The sequence below is a fragment of the Rhinopithecus bieti genome, unplaced genomic scaffold (assembly GCF_001698545.2).
Source record: "Rhinopithecus bieti isolate Rb0 unplaced genomic scaffold, ASM169854v2 scaffold_9581, whole genome shotgun sequence".
Classification (NCBI taxonomy): domain Eukaryota; kingdom Metazoa; phylum Chordata; class Mammalia; order Primates; family Cercopithecidae; genus Rhinopithecus; species Rhinopithecus bieti.
This window is the reverse complement of record NW_016806413.1, coordinates 3,994,957-4,016,847: the sequence shown is the minus strand read 5'-3', so window position 1 is coordinate 4,016,847 and position 21,891 is coordinate 3,994,957. Positions and strand designations below refer to the sequence as shown.

At 35.9% G+C, this 21,891-nt stretch overlaps 1 protein-coding gene and 1 long non-coding RNA gene across 2 annotated transcripts in view; one reads left to right on the top strand and one right to left on the bottom strand.

Annotated features, from left to right (window-relative positions):
- NKTR (natural killer cell triggering receptor) overlaps positions 1 to 21,891 on the top strand; it is a 50,802-nt gene that overhangs the window by 21,007 nt on the left and 7,904 nt on the right. The window contains 11 exon segments of the mRNA XM_017876380.1: positions 475 to 519; positions 2,229 to 2,316; positions 11,311 to 11,340; positions 11,927 to 12,090; positions 13,350 to 13,411; positions 13,414 to 13,482; positions 13,484 to 13,569; positions 14,652 to 14,807; positions 15,673 to 15,760; positions 16,583 to 16,728; positions 17,936 to 20,824. Coding sequence (XP_017731869.1) covers positions 475 to 519; positions 2,229 to 2,316; positions 11,311 to 11,340; positions 11,927 to 12,090; positions 13,350 to 13,411; positions 13,414 to 13,482; positions 13,484 to 13,569; positions 14,652 to 14,807; positions 15,673 to 15,760; positions 16,583 to 16,728; positions 17,936 to 20,824 — 3,823 coding nt within the window.
- LOC108532347 (uncharacterized) overlaps positions 3,623 to 21,891 on the bottom strand; it is a 36,058-nt gene continuing 17,789 nt past the window's right edge. The window contains exon 7 of the long non-coding RNA XR_001886421.1: positions 3,623 to 4,611. This is a non-coding gene — a long non-coding RNA (uncharacterized LOC108532347). The remainder of the gene's footprint in view (positions 4,612 to 21,891) is intronic.

Sequence of the window (21,891 nt, the reverse complement as noted above, 5' to 3'; positions counted from 1 at the left end):
TTATTACTTTTAGTTGTAAATATTGTGTCAATTACAGTGTGATATAAAATGTGGTCAGTGAGTACTTGTTGGATGAGTGAATATTATAGATCCAGAATGTATGAAAAAGCAAAGTACCACGTAAGACATTTTATCTTGTTTTTATGCAGTTTATTAATATTATAGTTACTTAGTGAATTCCTTTACAATGATTGCCAAAGTACTGTCTTATTGCTTTTGTTCTAGAATGTTTTTGATGTTGTTACTGTTTGAAATAAGTGGATTGTGAAGATGGCTTTTTTTATGGTATTTATTGTAATGGGATTTGACATATATTTTAAAGATGAAGTTAATTGAGGACTCTGAGAATTTTGATTATTGCAGCAATTATAACATTCCAAGGTTTCCTTCAGCAAATTGAAGCTATCAAAACTGATTTATGTGTTAGTATATTTTTAACGTTCATTATGGCTTAATGGAACTCATTATTTGCAGGTAATGGAAAAGGTGGAGAATCAATTTATGGTGGATATTTTAAAGGTAAGGCTTATTTTACGGTCTTTTGTTTCAGTTCTGATATTAAAGCAAGTTTGATCATATACTTTTAATGAGAAGAGGTTTACTTATAGTTCACTTTTTGCATGAAACTAATGCTGCATGAAAATACTTTATTTGCATGAATTTGGGGATAAATTATATTGTAATATATAATTTTTAATTGACAAGATTAATTAAGGCTAACTTTATGGTTAAACATGACTTTCAGCATGGAGGTTAGGCAACTATATACATGAAAACTCCTATCTTCCTGCCTAAAACTGTCAACATATTCTTTTGTTTATAGAGAATGTGGTCTTTTGCAAAATGAAAAGGTAAGAGAACGAAGCTCAGTAACACAAACTCCAATTCTGTTCCCTTGCACCCTTCCTAATAAATTTATGGACAGTCTGGGTCAGGTTGTGGCTGGATTTCTATATTGCTTGAAGACTTGGAAAATTCTGTGTATTATTTCATACATGCTTCTGTATCTTTTTTCATTTCCCAATGGGTTATTAATTTCACATCAGGGAAAAGAGTCTAGTTGTGGGGGTTTTTTTCCCCTAAACCAAGCAATTTCTTTGAATAAAAGTTGAATTTCCTCCTTTTTCAAAGGTTTGTATGTTTTCTTTTGTATATTAGAACTATGACTGTGTTTATTCTTATAATAGTAGCATCTGCATAAATCTAACTATTGCACTTGCCCCAAAAAGCCTTAGAAAAGTCAGTTGCAGAGGTTTGTAATGAAATCTAATATTACTAGGTTTTAACGCTATAATAGCTTCAGTGTTATAATAGTCTTTTATATTTCCTTTGGGGAAAATGGATTACTACTCTTTTCAGAAGCCTGTTCCCAAGGTAATCACTTTTAAAGTTTTCTATGTTTCTGTTTGTTCTGAAGAAGATTTGTTTGTATGAATGTTAAAAGGACATTTGTTTTCAAGGATATTCCTGCTGGAATTAAAATAACTCTAAGTGATCTTTATCACAGATTTTTTTTTCCTTTGAACTAGTAGGAAACAGCTATTTAGCTGGTTCTATTATGTAGCAATTTAAAACTAATGCTTTAGGCCACTTTGTGGTTGTTACCTGTGGCAGATACTTTTGTACCTTAAAATTGTATTTTGCTATTTAAATTTTTGTTTCACAGGGCTTTCTTGCTTAGATAATTTTGTGATACAATTGAGTATACACATACTTAATTTAGATATGTTCCTGTAACTTACTATAACATAATTTTTTTGGTCTCATAGTCTAGCTTCAATTCAGTTGAATAATAAATTTACTGTATAAAATTAAACACCTAAAAGATTATTAAACTTCTTCCATGTATAGTACATTAGGCAAGCTAATTGGAAATCTGGAGGAAGTAAGCTAGAGATTTTTCTAAAATTTTACTAGTTTTCCCTGAAAGTTAATAATTTAAATATCATTTAGCCAAAGTATATTACTACTAAAAGTGACTGTTCTAAGGCTGTTTGTATAAAGTATTAAATACATGTTCTTTTCCTCAAGGCTTTAATTAGTATCTTTTGGCCTTTTTATGCTTTTGTTATTTGATTAGCTTAAATTTTTCTTTTCTGAGTGTTCAGTCAAGTTATCTGTACTGACCAGAAGAGGAATTTCATCTTTTGCTTTCTATTTATTACTTGAACATTACTTTAAAGTGACTTATAATTGGAGACTGACAAATTTGTGTTTTCTTCAAACAGATGAAAACTTTATTCTCAAACATGACAGAGCGTTCCTTTTGTCAATGGCAAATCGAGGGAAACATACCAATGGTTCCCAGTTTTTCATGTGAGTAGGCATAATTCAGAGATGAGCTTTTCTTAAACAGAGAAGCGCTGTTCATAAGAAAGATGGTATAGTTAAACCAAGTTTAATGCTAAAATTCTGTCAGCTTTATTTTTATTATTAATTTCTAATATCATAGAAACTTACAACGTGTAACAACTGCCTCAGCATTCAGCATATATCCTGGATTGGAAGAATGGGACTTAAAAAACTTAAAACTTACACATTGTTTTCAAAATATGCCGTCATCTTCAAAAAAGATGACGGCATATTTAAGCCCCTGTTAAATTTGAGTGCTCACTTACCAAAACTAGATTGGAACATAAACTATTGATGAACATGTAAAAATTGTTCATAGTAGCAGATTCAGTTATTGTACCCCCTCAGCAGGGAAAGCAGTTTGAGTAAACCATTGCATGGTTGTTTTTTTCTCTTACTGTTGCTCTTTGAGGCAATTTTGAGAGAGGTACTGTTATTTTCTGATGTTATATAGAGATAGGTGACCTGCTGTTGAGCACGCATTTTAGAAAACTCAAATTTTATGAGGTCTCCATGCATAATTGAAATAACCCATTGTTGCTATCATTTCCACCAAAATTTATGAGATTGTCACTCAGGAAACTTAAGAATACTAAATTTGCTTTTGAAAAAGCAAATATATTTACATGTATGTGCATTGCACAACCAAAACTTACCTTTTCTTATCTGAAAATTCTAAATAAATCCTTTGGCATACTTTCAGTTATATTCTTAACTAAAGCTGCTTCAAAACCTATTTTTATCATAATTCTGTCATATAAAATGTGAAAGATAACTATCCAGCAGGAGGGTTATTGTTTTTGATTGGAAGTGAATCTCAGTTGTGCTATGTATGTTGGAGAAATATTTCATTAATGATTTATTGAAAACATTTTCTTTGTCATCTTTCTGAATGAATGAGTATGAATGGCGCTTCCCTGTCTTTAAAGGAGTATATTACTGACATATAAAACTCAAATGTTAAATTTTCTGAAAATATATTCTACATGATCTGATAAAGTTCAGATAAGGGGCATTCTATTCCTAAGAATGTCCTAAAAATGGAAAACTGATAAAAGATTATGCTTAGAATTATACAGGTAAAAGACCTACTACAACGGTTGTTCTCTTATCTTGTTTTGATCCCATAGGTTATTTGTTATTACTCTTCTTTAATAGAGTGATTTTCTATTCTTAACCTTCTTAAGAGCCAATACAAAGCAGAAAGAAATATTTCAGAAAGACTTTTTAATAGTAACTTAATGTAAAAATTGTTTATCCTTTGGTTGAGGTTTCCCATTTCCATTTTTAAGCTTATCTGAACTGTGAACATGAAAAACATAATGATTCATTGGTCAAGAAGCTACCATTTGAGGGCTCTAAAGTTTCTTTTAGATTTCCTTTTTTATATCAGTACAATTAAAATTTGATTTATCAAGTAGCAGCAGCTTCTTGATATTGTTACATACATTAGCTTGTTCATAAAATGTTAGAGTTAAAACTCATTAAAAATGCTATCGTTAAAAATACACTAATTAAAATTCAGTATACGAAATTCTCCCTTCAAAAACATCTTCTTTTTATTTTATTTAGTACTTGCTTAAGTATTCTCTAGGAATATCTAGTAAAGGCCTTTACTGTTTTCTACATGGCCTAATTTTATATTGGACTACAATTTTTGAGGAGGAATGCCAAATAATTTTAAATCAATAAATTGCAATTACAATTTTTACGCTTATTTTCAAAGTTAATTTACTTTAGATGGTAGTAAAATCACTGTGAACTTCTGATTGAAAGAAAATTTTTTACTTTTAGTTTGAAATTTCCTTCTAGAAAGGGGTTTGCAGTCCCTTTGGAAAGGCGTAAGCAATCTTGGAAGTAATTGACTATTTAATCCTCCTGTATTTTTTCTAAAGATTTTTGTGTCTGTATACTTTCTTTATGCTGGCTAGAAAGATCAGTTCTCAAGAGTTGCAGGATAAAATCAAATTAACTTTCATGTTTCAGAACTAAAACATATCCTTGCATTTATGGGAAGGATAGGTAAAATGGAGATGGTGGCTGATGAAAGAAAATCTTTGAAACTATGTTTTACAAGCCCTATGCCTTTTGGAGTTGAAAGTATTAAAATATGATACGCTGTCTTCAGGTTATGTATATGATCACAGATAATAGCTCTGATGGTCACAGAGCTTGCTGATGGCTTCCAAAGGATGGCTCCTGCCTTTTACCCTGTTACCACAGCTCCTCATATGGCACCTTGAGTGTCAGTTCTGGAATCTGAAAAAGAAAGGATAGTGTAAGAATGATGGTAAAATAAAAGAACTGTCTTTATAGTTCCTGCTTTATGAGCTCAATAAGGATTTTTAATACATCATTGCAAAATTGTTTTTTACGAATCTGTTACTCTGCAATTCCTAAGGAGTAGATTTGGTGCTGTTAGTGTGGGTATTTGCAAAACATCCCTCAAGGATTCTTGTGTTTTGTGCATTAATTACTGTCTTCATTACTTACACATTTAAAACTCCCCTTCCTTAGGCATATGTCATTTTATTCAACATAATTTTGCTTATATTGCTTTCTTTGGCTGGAACAATTATATACATAATGAAAATCAGATTTTCTTCTATAAATCTATTTGTAATTTTTATAGTAACTTTATTTCTACTACTGTATTTGTTATAATGATTTTGCTCTCGGGGGTCTATATAGAAGAAAACTTGATTCTTTTTGGAATAGTACTGCTCAAGAAATGTGGAAGAAGTGATATATGGCACTATCCCCTTGAATCACTAAGGAAACAGTGGTTTTATTTTGAACGTTTTTGAAGGAATTCAAAGACTTGGGACTAAAGCTACCAGGTTAATTTGGTATTTATTTTGTCCTTTGTATTCTTATTTATTTTTTAGGTTAAAGAATAGGAAGAAACCACAATAAAAACTAGAATTATAGAGTCATAGAATGGAAAAGGATTTAGAGATTATCTAGTCCAACCTTTTCATTCTGTAGATTATGCTAAATTCTTGAAAAAGCATGTAAAGTCCAAGTTATAGAAATTTTACTTATAATCTGGAAGAAACTGATAGCTAGAAAAAGAATCCTGCACACTTATTCATATTATTAATGCCTTTACTATAAATTTAAGCTTATTTGAGCTCAAAATTTTATTAACCACTCTGCTCTGAATTTATTTTAGTTAAGGATTAGAAGCATCAAGCATTTTGCTGGAAAACAAAGTGACATTTGGGGAAACATTCCCCCTTTCGCTGTTAGTGATAGCTTATTAATTCTGACTGTAATTGTCATTGTCTTTATATACATTAATCAAAAAGACAAAGATGTTGTATAAAATAGTCATGAAAAAGATTAAGTAAATAGTTTATAGCTTTGTAGTAAGTAACTTTTGGGATAGGACACTAATATAGCTGTCAGGAAACCTTGATTTTAGTTTCGTATGTACCTTGAGTTAGTTTTTCTTAAACATTGGTATGAAAATATGGATGTAAAAGGAAGAAAGTGTTTTATAGGGTAGTCCTAAGTTTCTGAATGTGTGGAATGATTTGTGTGCAAACATTGTCTTGCCTAATGGAAATAGTCATAATTGCCTAGTTTTCATTAGTCTGAAAAATGTCTTAAAGAAGTATTGGGCTCATCTTAAATCAAGAGCAACAGAAGTCTCTTCATCAGCTGCTGTTAGAACATGAGTCTACACAGCCGTAGAGTAGGTCTGCAGAGCCTGCAAGAACAGTGCCTGTCACTGGCCACTGTCAGTGGTCATTAATAATTATAACAATGTAAGAAAACAAGATAATGTAGAAGAGACAAACTTTGAACTTTAAACAAAACATGTTTGCTACATTTTAGCAGTCATAAATAGGGCAATGGGGGGGGGCGGGGCATAAGGAGTTCTAGAATATGTTTTATGTCATTTAAGAATCTGACTTGCAAGTACCTGAAAGGGAGAGGAGTGCTAATTGTTGCAAAGTAGTGGAGCAAGGAGAGTTGAGGAGTGGTTGGTTTTAAGGGGTTTGTAAAGCTATATTGACATTTTGGGTAATAAAACTAGATTTGGGGTAGAAATGCTTTTTCTACCCACATATTCATAAATTTATGTGAGAGGAAATGCTAGTAAGTGTTAATAACCTGAGAAGTTCTAGCTTTTTCCTTCCTTTCTTTTGGGATAATACCTTCATATGTTGACTTCAGATTTTTTCATGAGCTAAGATGTTTGTGAAACTTAGCCATAAACCAAATTCTCTGAATATCAAGTGTCATCCCTAACATCCAGGCTTAATAACTTAATGTTTATGTAACTTATGTACTAGCAATGTCTAAGAAATTTTTTATCTAGTAATGTTTGGTGTGTATTACCTTAACTTAGTGCTGATTTTTAGAAAGCACTTCTATTGTGGTGCCTTTTGGAACACATGGGTAGAGCATTGTCAAGTGGCTTGGTTAGTTTCCATTACCCTTATACAAGTGTTGTCATTCTGTACAATTTGGTGCCTCTTCCCTGGCAGCATGATAGTTTCAGGAGTTGAAGGGAAAGCATCACATGTTAAAAGCTAAAGTGGACAGAAGTTACCTTTATTTCCCTCTTCCATACTACTTTACAGCTACAGTCACTTATTTTTTTTTTTTTTTTGCAACATTCATTGAAAACCCCACATTATTTCAAATATTATGTTCTTTTTTGACACTTATTCATGTTGTCAATGCCTTTATGATAAATTTAAGCTTATTTTTAAATATTTCAAGATTTATTACATTCAAAACTCTTATAAAGCATTTTGTTCATGGTATAATAGTATTTTGATCTGAGTAGTAATAAATTTATTTGTTTAAATACAGATAAAAACTGGTCAGTGTGTGTTCTCTGAAAAAAAATTCTTCATAATGGGGAAAATCAGAGATTAGACAGGAAAAGAAGATATGGTGGCTAAGATTTGACTGCACTTACGCTTTCATCTCTCTTGTCTTTTTATTCTCTGAGAAGGTCCCTGAAATTGTAGTTGGTTATGCTGCTTTATTATTATGTTCAGTGACTTAACTTCAGTGTGCATCTAATGTCACTGAACAGTAACTCCTGAAAGTAGTCTGTTGTGTTATGTCACCAAAGGTTTCAAATGTAGAAGCATGGAAGGTTCTTTAACTGTTTGATGTGAGTTAGTTAAAAGTTCCTTGAAATTTTGTTTTGGATGATCTTAACTCACTTTTTTCTAATGAAATTTTTGCTTTCAACTGGTAGTAACTGCTCCTGGGCATTCAGATTTTTTATATCTATGTATGTATTCAAGATGCACTATTCTCTTTTGAGAAAATATTGTCTTAGCTAATTTCTGGGATTTGTGAAAGGAAATGTAATATGTTAATAGCTATTATTGGCACTCTGTGTTACAATATTAAGCATCTAAATAGATTCCCACTTAGTCACAATGCTTTTCTTAAGCATAATTCATCTCTCTGTAAATATCCCATATGAAAGAAAATTTAGAGCCCTCCATTTAAAAAAGCTTTCTTGCTCTGCATAAAACTTGAAAATATTTAATTTCAAAGTTATATTGATATTAAAACATAGATTCAGTCTTGTCTTAAAAGTGTATTACAATTTATTTCTTGCCATTTTTGTGTAAAATTTACAGAAAGAGTGTTACACCGTGCGCTCCAAAGGTAATGTCTCATTACTCTAAGGCTCTCTCTCTTTCTTTGCCTTTATCTCTTTAATTCTGTTGTTATGTGCATTGAAACATTTTAAGAAAAAAAAACTTTCTGCTTTATCTGTATAGCAGCAGTACATGTAAAACAAGTGCGTTTTATTTTTCATGTTTAATCCTGGGAACTATATTTTAACTTCAGTGGCTCGTTTCCACCAAGTTCCTGTACATCTTCTGGTGGGGGAGTGGGGTTATAGTTTGTAGTATGGTTTTAGTTCTCATTTCAGTGTGGAATTAGTCATTTCTGTATAAGGGCGCAAAAGCTTATCTGCTAACGGTATAAAACTATAGATTGGTTTTGGAGTAGCAGTGACACTTGTCAATTTCTAGGATTCATAAGGCTTAAATACCTTGCACACATGTTTTTTAAAGTAGATTCAGGGGTCGGGGAAACAGGAAAATCACTGTCTCTAAGTAAAAGAGAAAATGGAAATGCATAAATATTGAAAGGTTTTATAATTTGAAATGTTCTTTGTGGTTTTTTCTTTTTTAGGTATGTTTTCATAAGCATATATAAATTTTAAACATTTTTCATAGCCTCTGACCTTAACTTACTGAGCATGTGTCACCATTGCATAGCTCTTTAAACAGCTGCTTTTAAGATCAATGCAATTATTTTTTCCATTGAAAGTTCTGAAAGATCAAGAGTTAGTGAGATGAACTCTCTGCTTCTTTTAGTAGAATTGAATAGTCTGGACTGTGCATATTAGTTCTCTCTGCCCTTTTGTAACCCTCTTTGGCTAATGTCCTCTGTTCATCCATATATTAGCCAAGTGCCAGTAACCCTGCTTTACATTGGAATTTCTACTCCTGGAATGTAGGTTGAGAACCCCAGAGGGCTTCTTTTTGTTAAATATTTTTAGTATTCTTAATATGTAATTTAATCCAATTAAAGTACAAACTTTTATTTCTGTATCTTGAGTTGCAGATGCAAGTAATGGACTTAAATCATTCACATCAGATTTAGGCACCATGGGCAGGCTGAGTTGTCCTTGAAAGAGTCATTCCTGTCTTCATTTGTTTTCTGCACTACTACAATAAAGGACCAAGTTTGCCTATTCTTGGCAGTTTTCATTTGAATGAAAAACTAAATTTGAATATCATAAGGATAGCTATTCCATCCTCAAATTGAATCTCAAGTAGTATGTTGCTGCATCACTACGTTACTCTGGAATGTTTTATTTCACCATTTTCTCCAAAGGTTTGCCATAAGGTGGTTTTTACAGCCTTTCTGTTAGCCAGGATGGCATATTGAATTGGGCTCTTTATGTTTTAAGTAAAATTTACAGGCTTTCCCCAATACTACAGGATCAGTGAGTTATGGGGGAAAGGATCAAGGAAGGAGAAGGAATGTATCTAATCTGGAACCCATACATTGTTTTTACTTCTACATATTTGGGGCTGACCCCTTACATTGTAGAAAAATTTACTTTTTTAAAAGCACTTTTGGCCGGGTGTGGTGGCGCACGCCTATAATCCCAGCACTTTGAGAGGCCGAGACAGGCAGATCACCTGAGGTCAGGAGTTTGAGACCAGCCTGGCCAACATGGTGAAATCCCGTCCTATTAAAAATACAGAAATTAGCCGGGCCTCGTGGCGCATGGCTGTAATCCCATCTACTCAGTAGGCTGAGGCAGGAGAATCACTTGAATCTGGGAGGCAGAGGTTTGGAGTGAGCTGAGATCGTGCCATCGTCCTCCAGCCTGGGCAACAGAGTGAGACTCCATCTCAAAATAAACAAATAAAAATAAAAGCATTCTTTACATCTTTCATATAATAGAATCACTAGCTTCTGTACAAATTTCTTGTCTTTAGTGTACTTTGGTAAAGTTTTATAATTAAAGCACATTTCTATCTTGAAGTTACCATCCAAGGTGGTTTCTGGCTGCTAGTTTAATGGTTTAAACACTGGTGGCTCATTAATTCACTAGTTTTTGTTTTGTTTTCTTTTTGCTGGCTGTTTTATTTTGTAATTACATTGGCGTGAATTTCCACTTTTCAGTCTTCTAAGGAATATTTGAGATTTGTGCTTTTAAAACTTAATATTTTCTTTAAAATTCTGGAACTTCTTAAGTTGACATTTTAATTTTTTTAAATTAAATTATGTAGTGCTCTTACAGAACTGAATATTCTTAATGTAAGTATAAGCATTACAAATCCTTGTACAATAAATATTTTAGCGTTGTTACAAAGGTTAAAAACTGGGTTTTGTTCACTTACATGTCTTAAAATTGCCTTAAAATGAATACAAAAATTTATGTGGGAGCTTCTAGTACAGTTGACTGCTTTAACATGGCCTGACATCTAGTGATATTTTTCTCTTTCAAATTTTCTATCTCTTATATATCTATTTCTCATTCTTATAAATCAAGATGCTTGTGGTATATAATTCTGAGTCTAATTATCTGCTTTTGAATGTTTTCCACTGCAATTCATATAATGTGAAGATCTGTGAAAATGCTATGGGAAAACTAGCTTGGGTTCAAAATATCTTAACGAAATGTACCCCGTAGGCTTCCCAAGAGTGACTGTCTGACAGTTGGTGACTGTAGAAGAAGCCGGTTGGGTGTTTTCTGGGCCATGGAAATTTAAAATGTCTGTAATGTTATCCATCATTACTTTGCTGTCAGAAGGGATGGCAGATTGAAGCTTTTCTCCCTATCGCATTTTCAGAGTTGCTGTGTCAGAGCTTCACCTTGGGTGAAGAAAGATGGGCAGGAATTCTGGAAACAGAACTCCTAAGACCTACCTCTGTCTGCCTGCCTAAAAATGTGGACTGACTCAGTATGAGAAATAACAAATAAGAAAACATTTAAGTGTGTGAGGCAAATGTTAATCACACTTTCTTTCCATAGGGCAAATAAGAGGTGCTTTTCTTATTTAATTATGCTGATAAATTTTGAGGTTTTTTTTTTTTTTAAGTGTTTTGTTGTTTTGGATTTGAGAGTAACTTTAATTTTTATGTGTATTCATATTGTATATTTATGGCTATAAGTAAAATCAAACTGATTTCATATATATACATATATATAATCTAATAGAGATGATTGTAATTCATTATAATTTTGAGTTTTTTAAATTAGTAAAATGGCTACTGTTGCTGTTTTGGGGTTTTTAAGGTTAGATGTATATCATGTTTAACTTTTTCCCCTATCTTTTTATCTTTACTTCTTTGTTCTCTACATGCTGTGTTTAAACCTTTCTGCTCTCTTCACCTGAACACATCCTGTTTGACATCATCTTTGTGTTGGTGTTTATTACATAGTACCACAAAGCCTGCTCCACACCTGGATGGGTAAGAGTTACATTCTTACTACATTGGGGAAGTGTTTGGGTGGCCAGCCATAAAGAGAGAGTGGACCATGGTTGAGCCCTCAAGGGAGCCCTCTTGATGGCTGGCTTAATCTCATAGCCAAACTATTCTTTAGAATCACAGAATATAGTCGTTTTGAAACCCCATGGCTCTCATGTCACTGAAGGAGTTAATCTGTGCTCAGGGATGGCCTTCTCAGCAATATAATTCTTTTTTTTTTTTTCTGTTTTCCAAAATGGGTCGGATAGTAAGCAGTACAATTTCAGGTGTCCCTGTAAGGAAGGTTTCCAAGTACCAAGTGAAGTCTGAATGTTACAGAATCTTTACCCTAAAATGGTTAAGAACCATTGTATTAAAGGCAGAAAACTGAGGCCCAGTTTGCATAATGGTTTCCTTTTATGAAGCAGATTTCAAGTTCTCATTCCATTCTAGTTGCTTCATACAACAGACAGTTTGGTTTTATTTTCAAGTCTGTGGACATGTCATTGATTACAATTAATTGTCTTGATTACTGTTTATAGCTTAATTATCATCAAACCAATTGTTTCTTGAATTTGTACTATGACAGGGTGCATGTCGTCTTTGGACTAGTTATTTCTGGTTTTGAAGTAATCGAACAAATTGAAAATCTGAAAACCGATGCTGCAAGCAGACCATATGCAGATGTGCGAGTTATTGACTGTGGAGTACTTGCCACAAAATCAGTAAAAGATGGTAAGAACTGTTTTGACAGTAGATGAAGCTGAGCCACAGGTACAGCATTGTTGAAGACTGTAACTAGATTTGAGTAGTGGAATTAGTGGCATAGCAATAGCCCTTGGTGCCTCTGAATCATGCCTTACACATTTAATCTTTTAGCATATCTTGTCAAATCTTACTTTTTCTTACTTCCCTTGCCACCAGCCTGATCCAAACCACCAGTATTTTGTGTCTGGATTATTGCCGTAGTGTCATAACTGTTTACCTTGCCTCTGTCCTATAATCTTTTGTCAGCAGCAATAGCCTCCTAACTAGTCTCATTGCTTATATCCTAGGCCCGCTATGGTCTGTTCTTAACAGCAACCAGAGTGATCCCTTTGAACCATAGTTTGCATTCATGTCACGCCTGCACAGAACTCTCCAAGGACTCCCTTCTTCATTCATCCAAAGCAGAAGTCTTTACGGTGGTCTCTAAGGCCCTGGCTGGTCCAGCTGTCTGCTGTCTCTTTAAACTCTTCCCTTATTCATTGCCTTCCAGGCACATTGACCCTTTTTCAGACATGCCAACCACTCAGGTTCTTTGTGCTGCCTATTCTCTTTGTCCGGAACAGCCTTCGTCAAGATATCTGCATGACACGGTCCCTTGCTCCTTTAAGTCTCTGTTCAAATGTGTTAAACTACCCCAGTCTTCCTATTCTCTTTACACTGCTTTGTTTTTCTGTCTTAGCACTTATCATTTGTCATATTATGCAATTCTTTTTTTTTTTTTTTTTTTTGAGACAAGAGTCTTGCTCTGTTGCCCAGGCTGGAGTGCAGTGGCACTGTCTCAGCTCACTGCACCCTCCACCTCCTGGGTTCAAGTGATTCTCCTGCCTCAGCCTCTGGAGTAGCTGGGATTATAGGCATGCACCACCATGCCTGGCTAATTTTTGTTAGTTTTAGTAGAGACATGGTTTCACCATGTTGGCCAGGCTGGTCTCGAACCCCTGACCTCAAGATTTGCTCACCTTGGCCTCCCACAGTGCTGGGATTACAGATAGGAGTTGCTGCACCAGTCCTATTTCTTGTTATTTGACCCAACCAGAATATAGGCTTCATAAAGACAAGGGAGTTATTTCCTTACAATCTTGCCAGTAATTTTATTATAAACTTGAAAAAAGCTGTCTATACTTAATTTTTTGTTTGCTGTATGTAAAACATATTTTATGATATTCAGTAAACACATTTTTTACTCTGAAAGGCACTGAAGTTTAGTACTAATGTTTTTATTAATCGTTTCTTAAAGTTTTGAGAAAAAAGGAAGAAACCAACTCATCAGAAGACTCGGATTCCTCTTCCACATTCCTCTTCCTCATTCAGAATTCATCTTCAGAAAGTGAAATTGAACATGAGAGAAGCAGAAGGAGGAAACATAGAGGGAGGGGGGCCAAAAGTTAAACGTTCTAACAAGAGGCGAAAGGAAGCCAAGCAGTTCAGAAGAACAAGGAATAAACATGTAATGAATCCAAAAGGGTATGTGTAAAACCCAATGTACTTTTACCTAAAAACAACTCTCTGGAATCGGGAAGTATGTATAATTCTATAAACTCAATTTTATTTACCTGTTAGTGAAAAAGGATAGCATTTTATTAAACTTTATCTAAATGAATCTGGCCAAATCTAGGAGTAGGTTAGGCATAGGCATTTCATTCAAAGATTTGTGTGTTTTCCAGTTTCAGGCAAAATAAGTCCTAAGATTCTTTTTTTTTTTTGAGACGGCGCTCCGCTCTGTTGCCCAGGCTGGATGCGAGCGCAGTGGCACAATCTCGGCTCACTGCAAGCCTCTGCCTCCTGGGTTCACGCCCATCTCCTGCCTCAAGCCTCCGAGTAGCTGGGACTACGGGCGCTGCATGCCACCATGCCCACGCTAATTTTGTGTATTTTGTAGAGATGGGGTTCACTGTGTTAACCAGGATGTCTCGATCTCCTGACCTGTGATCTGCCTGCCTCGGGCCTCCCAAAGTGCTGGGATTACAGGCGTGAGCCACCGCCCTGGGCCTTTTTCTTTTTTTTCTTTTTTTTTTTTTTTATTTGAGATAGGGTCTTGCTCTGTTACCTAGCTGGAATACAGTGGCACAATTATAGCTCACTGCATCCTCCACCTCCTGGGCTCAAGAGATCTTTCTGCGTCAACCTCATGAGAAGCTAGGACTACAGGCGTGTACCACTATGTCTGGCTAATTTTTAAATTTTTTGTAGAGACAGGGTCTTCCACTATGTTGAACAGGCTGGTCTCTGACTCCTGGCCTCAAGCAATCCTCCCACCTAAGACCCCTAAAGTACTGGGATTAGAGGTGTGAGCCACAATGCCTGACCTCCTGGAACTCTTAAAATAAAAAAGTTAGGATCGTTTACCAATTTTCCTATCAAAATTCTAGTCTTTGGGTTTTTCACTGGGTTGATATATTTTCTCTTTGTGAAAATCATATAACTCTTTTGAGTGAGACTTGTAAACTATCATTAATTATGCTGTTGTTTCAGTGTCTAATTTTATGTGCTTTTATTATGAAATGCAAACATTATACATTTTAATCAGCGACTTGGTTTGTTCAAAGTCACTCTGAGAGGAGTGACACCAATGAAAAAAGGTCAGTTGATTCCAGTGCTAAAAGGGAAAAACCTGTGGTCCGCCCAGAAGAGATTCCTCCAGTGCCTGAGAACCGATTTTTACTGAGAAGAGATATGCCTGTTGTTACTGCAGAACCTGAACCGTAAGTGGGATGACTACACTATATATTTTTATTTCTCTGAGACACAGTTCTGTCAGCTCATTGCATTCCACACTCATGTATGGAACATGATCCATGTTTGAAGCACATTGAAAGATACTATGGGAGTATTAGATTAATGAATGATATGTAGGAAATATGGGAGATACCAGATTATTGAGTGATATGTACTGTATCTTTCAGAATTCACATTCTAGTAGGGAGAGGAGGTTGGGCAAGTTGGTCAGGGAAGCCCTTATTGGTGATCTGGAAAGATTTTATTCCTGATCTTCTTGCCTTTGCCTTTTATTAAAGGGGTAAGGTTTTAGTTATCAGAATAGAGAGTTAGTTGAATTCTTCAGATCCATTTGAGTGATGAAGCATGCTTTCTAATTTGAATAGTGTATAATTAATTGCATGGTGAGTGGAGATACAATTTAGTATCATAAATAAGTTACTTTTGTCAACTTGTTCAACGATTACTTCTCTGCATTGGAAGAGTGAATGTGTCGCTTTAGATTTAGTCTGAGAAAATAGTATTTAATGTATTTTTTATATTAAAGTTTAGAATTATTAAAAGAAAATGTTTCATGAACAGAAATACCATAATGGCTGGTGTTATTGATAAGTTCCCTATGAAGAGTTATTTTGAAAGCTGAAAAGTATAAGAGTCCTTGTTTATAATTAGGTCTCGCATAAAGTTATTTAGTTTATTAAATATTTTAAAGCCTGATATTGTCTTGTTTTAAAAGCGATTGCAAAATGGCATGTATCTTTGAATTAATAGCTTAACATAATATGTTTTCATTATTAAAAATTCTTGCTTCTTTGCTTCTTTTTAATTTTCATCACAATCTTCTTTTCCTAGGAAGATTCCTGATGTTACACCCATTGTAAGTGATCAGAAACCATCTGTATCAAAGTCTGGACGGAAGATTAAAGGAAGGGGCACAATTGTATGTGTGATAAGACTTTTTTTGAAGTTATGTATCTAATAAAAGATTTTTACCTATTGTTAAAATCCTAGCTTTAATTTTAGATATAATACAAAATCTGTTCAAGGAACTAATTGTACTTTCCATGGTTATGGGAAGGTATTGCTGTTAGAGCAAAGTATACTGCTGTGTTTGAATGGGTTTAATTGAGTATGAAAGGAGGAACATGTGAAACCATCAGTGAGTATGCTGAGAAATCATTAAGACTTTAAAGAGGAAAATTTTATGTGGATTACAGGTGAATCTCAGCCTTGCCCATCTCTTTTAATGCCTTATTTGAAATAACTTCACCTGAGGCCGGGCGTGGTGGCTCAAGCCTGTAATCCCAGCACTTTGGGAGGCCAAGACGGGCAGATCACGAGGTCAGGAGATTGAGACCATTCTGGCTAACACAGTGAAACCCTGTCTCTACTAAAAAATACAAAAAACTAGCTGGGCAAGGTGGCGGGCGCCTGTAATCCCAGCTACTCGGGAGGCTGAGGCAGTAGAATGGCATAAACCCGGGAGGCGGAGCTTGCAGTGAGCCGAGATCTGGCCACTGCACTCCAGCCTGGGCGACAGAGTGAGACTCTGTCTCAAAAAAAAAAAAAAAGAAATAACTTCACCTGAACCTAAAATAAAAGTTAAAAAGAAAAAAAAAAGAACTTTAGACCATCCTTTTGGTAACTTAAATCATTACCTTTGATGGGATGATCTGAGATTGGGTCTTTCACTTAACTCTGTCATATAGCTGACTGTCATGGAGAGGCATTTTAAAAAATGGTATTCTTTTTGTTTTTAAAGCGCTATCACACACCTCCAAGATCAAGATCCTGTTCTGAGTCAGATGATGATGACAGCAGTGAAACTCCTCCTCACTGGAAAGAGGAAATGCAGAGATTAAGAGCATATAGACCACCCAGTGGAGAAAAATGGAGTAAAGGAGATAAGTAAGAACTTTGAGTAAAAGCACAATCCTGTGTCTGTTATATTTTAAGTGTTAAAGGGATTGGATACAATTCTGGACTTTTCGTTAAAGAGTCAATGAAAGATTCACAGTCAGAATTAGACTGTGACCAAAGGAAATACATTTGGGACTACTTGGTGAAAGTAGTACTCTTAACTAGTTGGGTTTTTCAATCAAAATCCTGCTTTCCTTAAACAAAAACTATAAGCCTGTATCTTTTAATTACCTCTTAGTCAATTTTAGAAATAATTAGGACTTAGAAATTATATAGCAGATTCTTTCCTAGCCAGCCAGGTCACTGATGAGTTCACTGGTAAATGGGAAAACCTGCACTCGGTGTGCATGTTGACTTTTGATCTCAGAGACTGTTGCTTTTTTAGAAGTGTATACATCTCTTACCTTCAGTACTGTCCCACAGTGGAATATTTATTTTAGGAAGGGGACAGGCTCCAGAATAGCTAGTGAAAAATATGCTAATGGGACCCTGTGTGATCCTCCATGGTAGTATTCTCTTTTCTCTGGGGCATCCTGCTGAGTGGTTTGGAATTGGGAAAAGGAGGAAAAGGAATGCATCTGCTGTGTAGAAGTGGCTCAGACACAGTGGTGCTGAGGACTTTCAATTCTGAGCCTTGACATAAACGCTCAGATTGTAAAGCCTGTATCTGTTTTCGTGTACTTTTTCCTCAATTTCTTTTTTAAGTGGTTTACAGTCTTAGGGGAAATCTGGATTACCTCTGTGAGGCGGAGAAAAAACAAGCTTCATGCTAGTTTCAGGCAGGTATCCTGCATCTTCAGAAAATCAACAAATTGTTTAAGACCTTGGTTTGATTCACCCTTAAAAACTGTTCTGAGAGGCAGAGGGTTGGGAGCAGGTAACAGCCAGGAACTCTTGTGATTGAGTTCAGCAGTATTCTTGTGATTAGTTGGTTTGGTTTTCAAACACATTTTCCTAACATATGTAAGGTTCTTTGCTTAGCTTAAAAAAAAAAAATCCTTTTATAAGTGAATTTGTTAGTTCTCAGTGTGTGTCTCTGAAAGCATAACAAGACAGGCCTATAACTCTGATTCATGCTTCTTGCGTGTGCTTAAAGTGTTAATGGGGTTGGGAACTTTGTTGTTAACAAAGCTGTGTCTTAGGCGTAGAAAACATGCTTATAAATCACCACATGAATATTATGTCCTTTCTATAGGTTAAGTGACCCCTGTTCAAGTCGATGGGATGAAAGAAGCTTGTCCCAGAGATCCAGATCATGGTCCTATAATGGATATTATTCAGACCTTAGTACAACAAGACACTCTGATGGCCACCATAAAAAACGCAGAAAAGAAAAAAAGGTTAAGCATAAAAAGAAAGGGAAAAAGCAGAAACATTGCAGAAGACACAAGCAAACTAAGAAGAGAAGGATTCTTATACCATCTGACATAGAATCCTCAAAATCTTCCACTCGAAGAATGAAATCCTCTTGTGATAGAGAAAGGAGTTCTCGTTCTTCCTCATTGTCGTCTCATCACTCATCAAAGAGAGACTGGTCTAAATCTGATAAGGATGTCCAGAGCTCTTTAACCCATTCCAGCAGAGACTCATACAGATCAAAATCTCACTCACGGTCTTATTCTAGAGGAAGCTCAAGATCAAGGACTGCGTCAAAGTCCTCATCACAGTCTCGAAGTAGATCAAAGTCCAGATCTAGTTCCAAGTCTGGGCACCGAAAGAGAACATCAAAATCACCAAGAAAACCAGCTTCTCAGTTAAGTGAAAATAAACCAGTTAAAACAGAACCTTTAAGAGCAACCATGGCACAAAATGAAAATGTAGTAGTACAACCAGTTGTAGCAGAAAATATTCCTGTAATACCACTGAGTGACAGTCCGCCCCCTTCAAGATGGAAGCCTGGACAGAAACCTTGGAAGCCCTCTTATGAGCGAATTCAGGAAATGAAAGCTAAAACAACCCATTTGCTACCCATCCAAAGCACTTACAGTTTAGCAAATATTAAAGAGACTGGTAGCTCATCATCCTACCATAAAAGAGAAAAAAATTCAGAAAGTGATCAGAGCACTTACTCAAAATACAGTGATAGAAGTTCAGAAAGCTCACCAAGGTCAAGGAGCAGATCTTCTAGGAGTAGATCTTATTCCAGATCATATACAAGATCACGTAGTCTAGCTAGTTCACATTCAAGGTCTAGGTCTCCATCATCTAGATCTCATTCACGAAATAAATACAGTGATCATTCACAGTGTAGTAGATCATCTTCATATAGTTCTGTTAGCAGTGATGATGGAAGGCGAGGTAAGAGGAGACTTAGATCCAGTGGGAAAAAAAATAGTGTTTCACATAAAAAACACAGCAGCAGCTCTGAAAAGACACTTCACAGTAAATATGTCAAAGGTAGAGACAGGTCTTCATGTTTGAGAAAGTATAGCGAAAGCAGATCATCTTTAGATTATTCTTCAGACAGTGAGCAGTCAAGTGTTCAGGCTACACAGTCAACCCAGGAAAAAGAGAAGCAGGGCCAAATGGAAAGAACACATAATAAACAAGAAAAAAACAGAGGTGAAGAAAAATCCAAGCCTGAACGGGAATGCCCTCATTCAAAAAAAAGAACTTTGAAAGAGAATCTTTCTGATCACCTTAGAAATGGCAGTAAGCCCAAAAGGAAGAATTATGCTGGTAGTAAATGGGACTCTGAGTCAAATTCAGAACGAGATGTAACTAAAAACAGTAAAAATGACTCCCGGCCATCCTCTGACAAGGAGGAAGGTGAGGCCACATCCGATTCTGAATCAGAGGTTAGTGAAATTCACATCAAAGTGAAACCCACAACCAAGTCGTCTGCAAATACTTCACTGCCTGATGATAATGGTGCTTGGAAATCAAGCAAACAGCGCACATCAACTTCTGAGTCTGAGGGGTCCTGTTCCAATTCGGAAAACAATAGAGGAAAGCCACAAAAGCACAAACATGGGTCAAAGGAAAATCTTAAAAGAGAACACACCAAAAAAGTGAAAGAGAAATTGAAAGGGAAAAAAGACAAAAAGCACAAGGCTCCAAAACGAAAGCAAGCATTTCACTGGCAGCCTCCACTAGAATTTGGCGAAGAGGAGGAGGAGGAGATTGATGACAAGCAAGTTACTCAGGAGTCAAAAGAGAAAAAAGTTTCTGAAAACAGTGAAACCATAAAAGATAATATTCCAAAACCTGAGAAATCCTGTGAAGAGGGCAGCCTTTCAGGTAAACATAATACAGTGACTGTTTCCTCAGATCTTGATCAGTTTACTAAAGATGATAGTAAACTCAGTATTTCTCCCACAGCTTTAAATACTGAGGAAAATGTGACCTGTTCGCAAAACATTCAGCATGTTGAAGAAAGTGTTACCAATGGAGTGGAAGATGTGCTTCAAACAGATGACAACATGGAGATCTGTACTCCTGATAGGAGTTCCCCAGCAAAGGTAGAGGAGGCTTCCCCTCTAGGAAATGCACGGCTTGATGCCCCAGATATAAACATTGTTCTGAAGCAGGATATGGCAACGGAACATCCTGAAGCAGAGGTAGTAAAACAGGAAAGCAGCATGTCTGAAAGTAAAGTGTTGAGTGAAGTGGGGAAACAGGACAGCAGCTCTGCTAGCTTGGCTAGTGCTGGAGAAAGTACCGGGAAGAAGGACGTGGCTGAGAAGAGCCAGATCAACCTCATTGATAAGAAATGGAAGCCCCTGCAAGGTGTGGGGAACCTGGCAGCACCTACTGCTGCCACATCCAGTGCTGTGGAAGTTAAGGCGTTGACCACTGTGCCTGAAATGAAACCACAAGGCTTGAGAATAGAAATTAAAAGCAAAAATAAAGTTCGGCCTGGGTCTCTCTTTGATGAAGTAAGAAAGACAGCACGCTTAAACCGTAGACCAAGAAATCAGGAGAGTTCAAGTGATGAGCAGACACCTAGTCGGGATGATGATAGCCAGTCCAGGAGTCCAAGTAGATCTCGAAGTAAATCTGAAACCAAATCAAGACACAGAACAAGGTCTGTCTCCTATAGTCACTCAAGAAGTCGATCGAGAAGCTCCACATCATCTTATCGGTGAGCAATATTCTCTTTCCTTCTCCCAAAGAGAGTCTGTTATTGTTTAGCTTGGAAGAATATCAGAATTAGGGACAGAATCACTATTTCCAAATATCTGAAAGGAATAAGAAGTCTTGTTTTGTGTGATTCAAAGAGTAGATTGAGGACTTAGGGAGAGGGAATTTCAGGAGGAGAAATTTGGGCTGCGTTTACAAAACTCTATTACTATCAATTTAAAGCTCTCTGTCACTAGAAATGAGTTCCCATGATAGTTGGTAAATTCTCCATCTTTAAAGATGAGGCTGCTTCTTGCCAGTCAGCGATGCCTTAGAAGGGAATCCTGAATTGATAGAATATATAGAATTGCAGATCATTAATCTAACCTTCCATTTTACACATGTGGAAGGTGAGGGCCAGAGAGGCAAAGTTACCTGTCCAAGATATGCGTCTTAGTTTAGATGTGGGATAGGGATAAACACGATCATCTTTAGGTTTTGTTGTTGTTGTTTGAAAAGCAATGAAAGAATTTAAAACACCTTTTCCTCAACTTTGTCACTCTGCACCTTTATGAAAAGGTTTTTTGTTATTATAAATTGCATCATAACTTGTCAGCATAGAATGGATAACAGATGAGAATTAAAAACTAAAAATATTTGTGATGGTAATAGGAAGTTAGTAAGCAGTTGTGTTGCATTCTTTTTCTTGTAAATATTTTATGGTTTTACCTGTTTCTTAATTATTCATATCCCTTATTATATTGTGCTTGATACTCATCATTTGAACTGAAAATACCGTAAGAATCTTTGACATGTTTTTCCTTTCTAGTCATTCATCAGTCTTTCTTCCTTTGCCTACCCAGACTTCTTAAAAAAGGAACTGCCACGTGCCATCTATACTCGGTCTCCCATTTTCTCCTCGGCTGTGTGCTTGCTGCCTTCTGTGCCTTCCCCTCCCTGCATCTCTTAGTTTACTGACTTAAGACTTTCAGGTACTTCCGATGGCCAGTGCTGTGGCATATTTTCTGCCTCACTGCTGGAGCCCTCTGCTAGCTCTCCTTTCTCCCACTCAGGCCATTTCATCCTTGT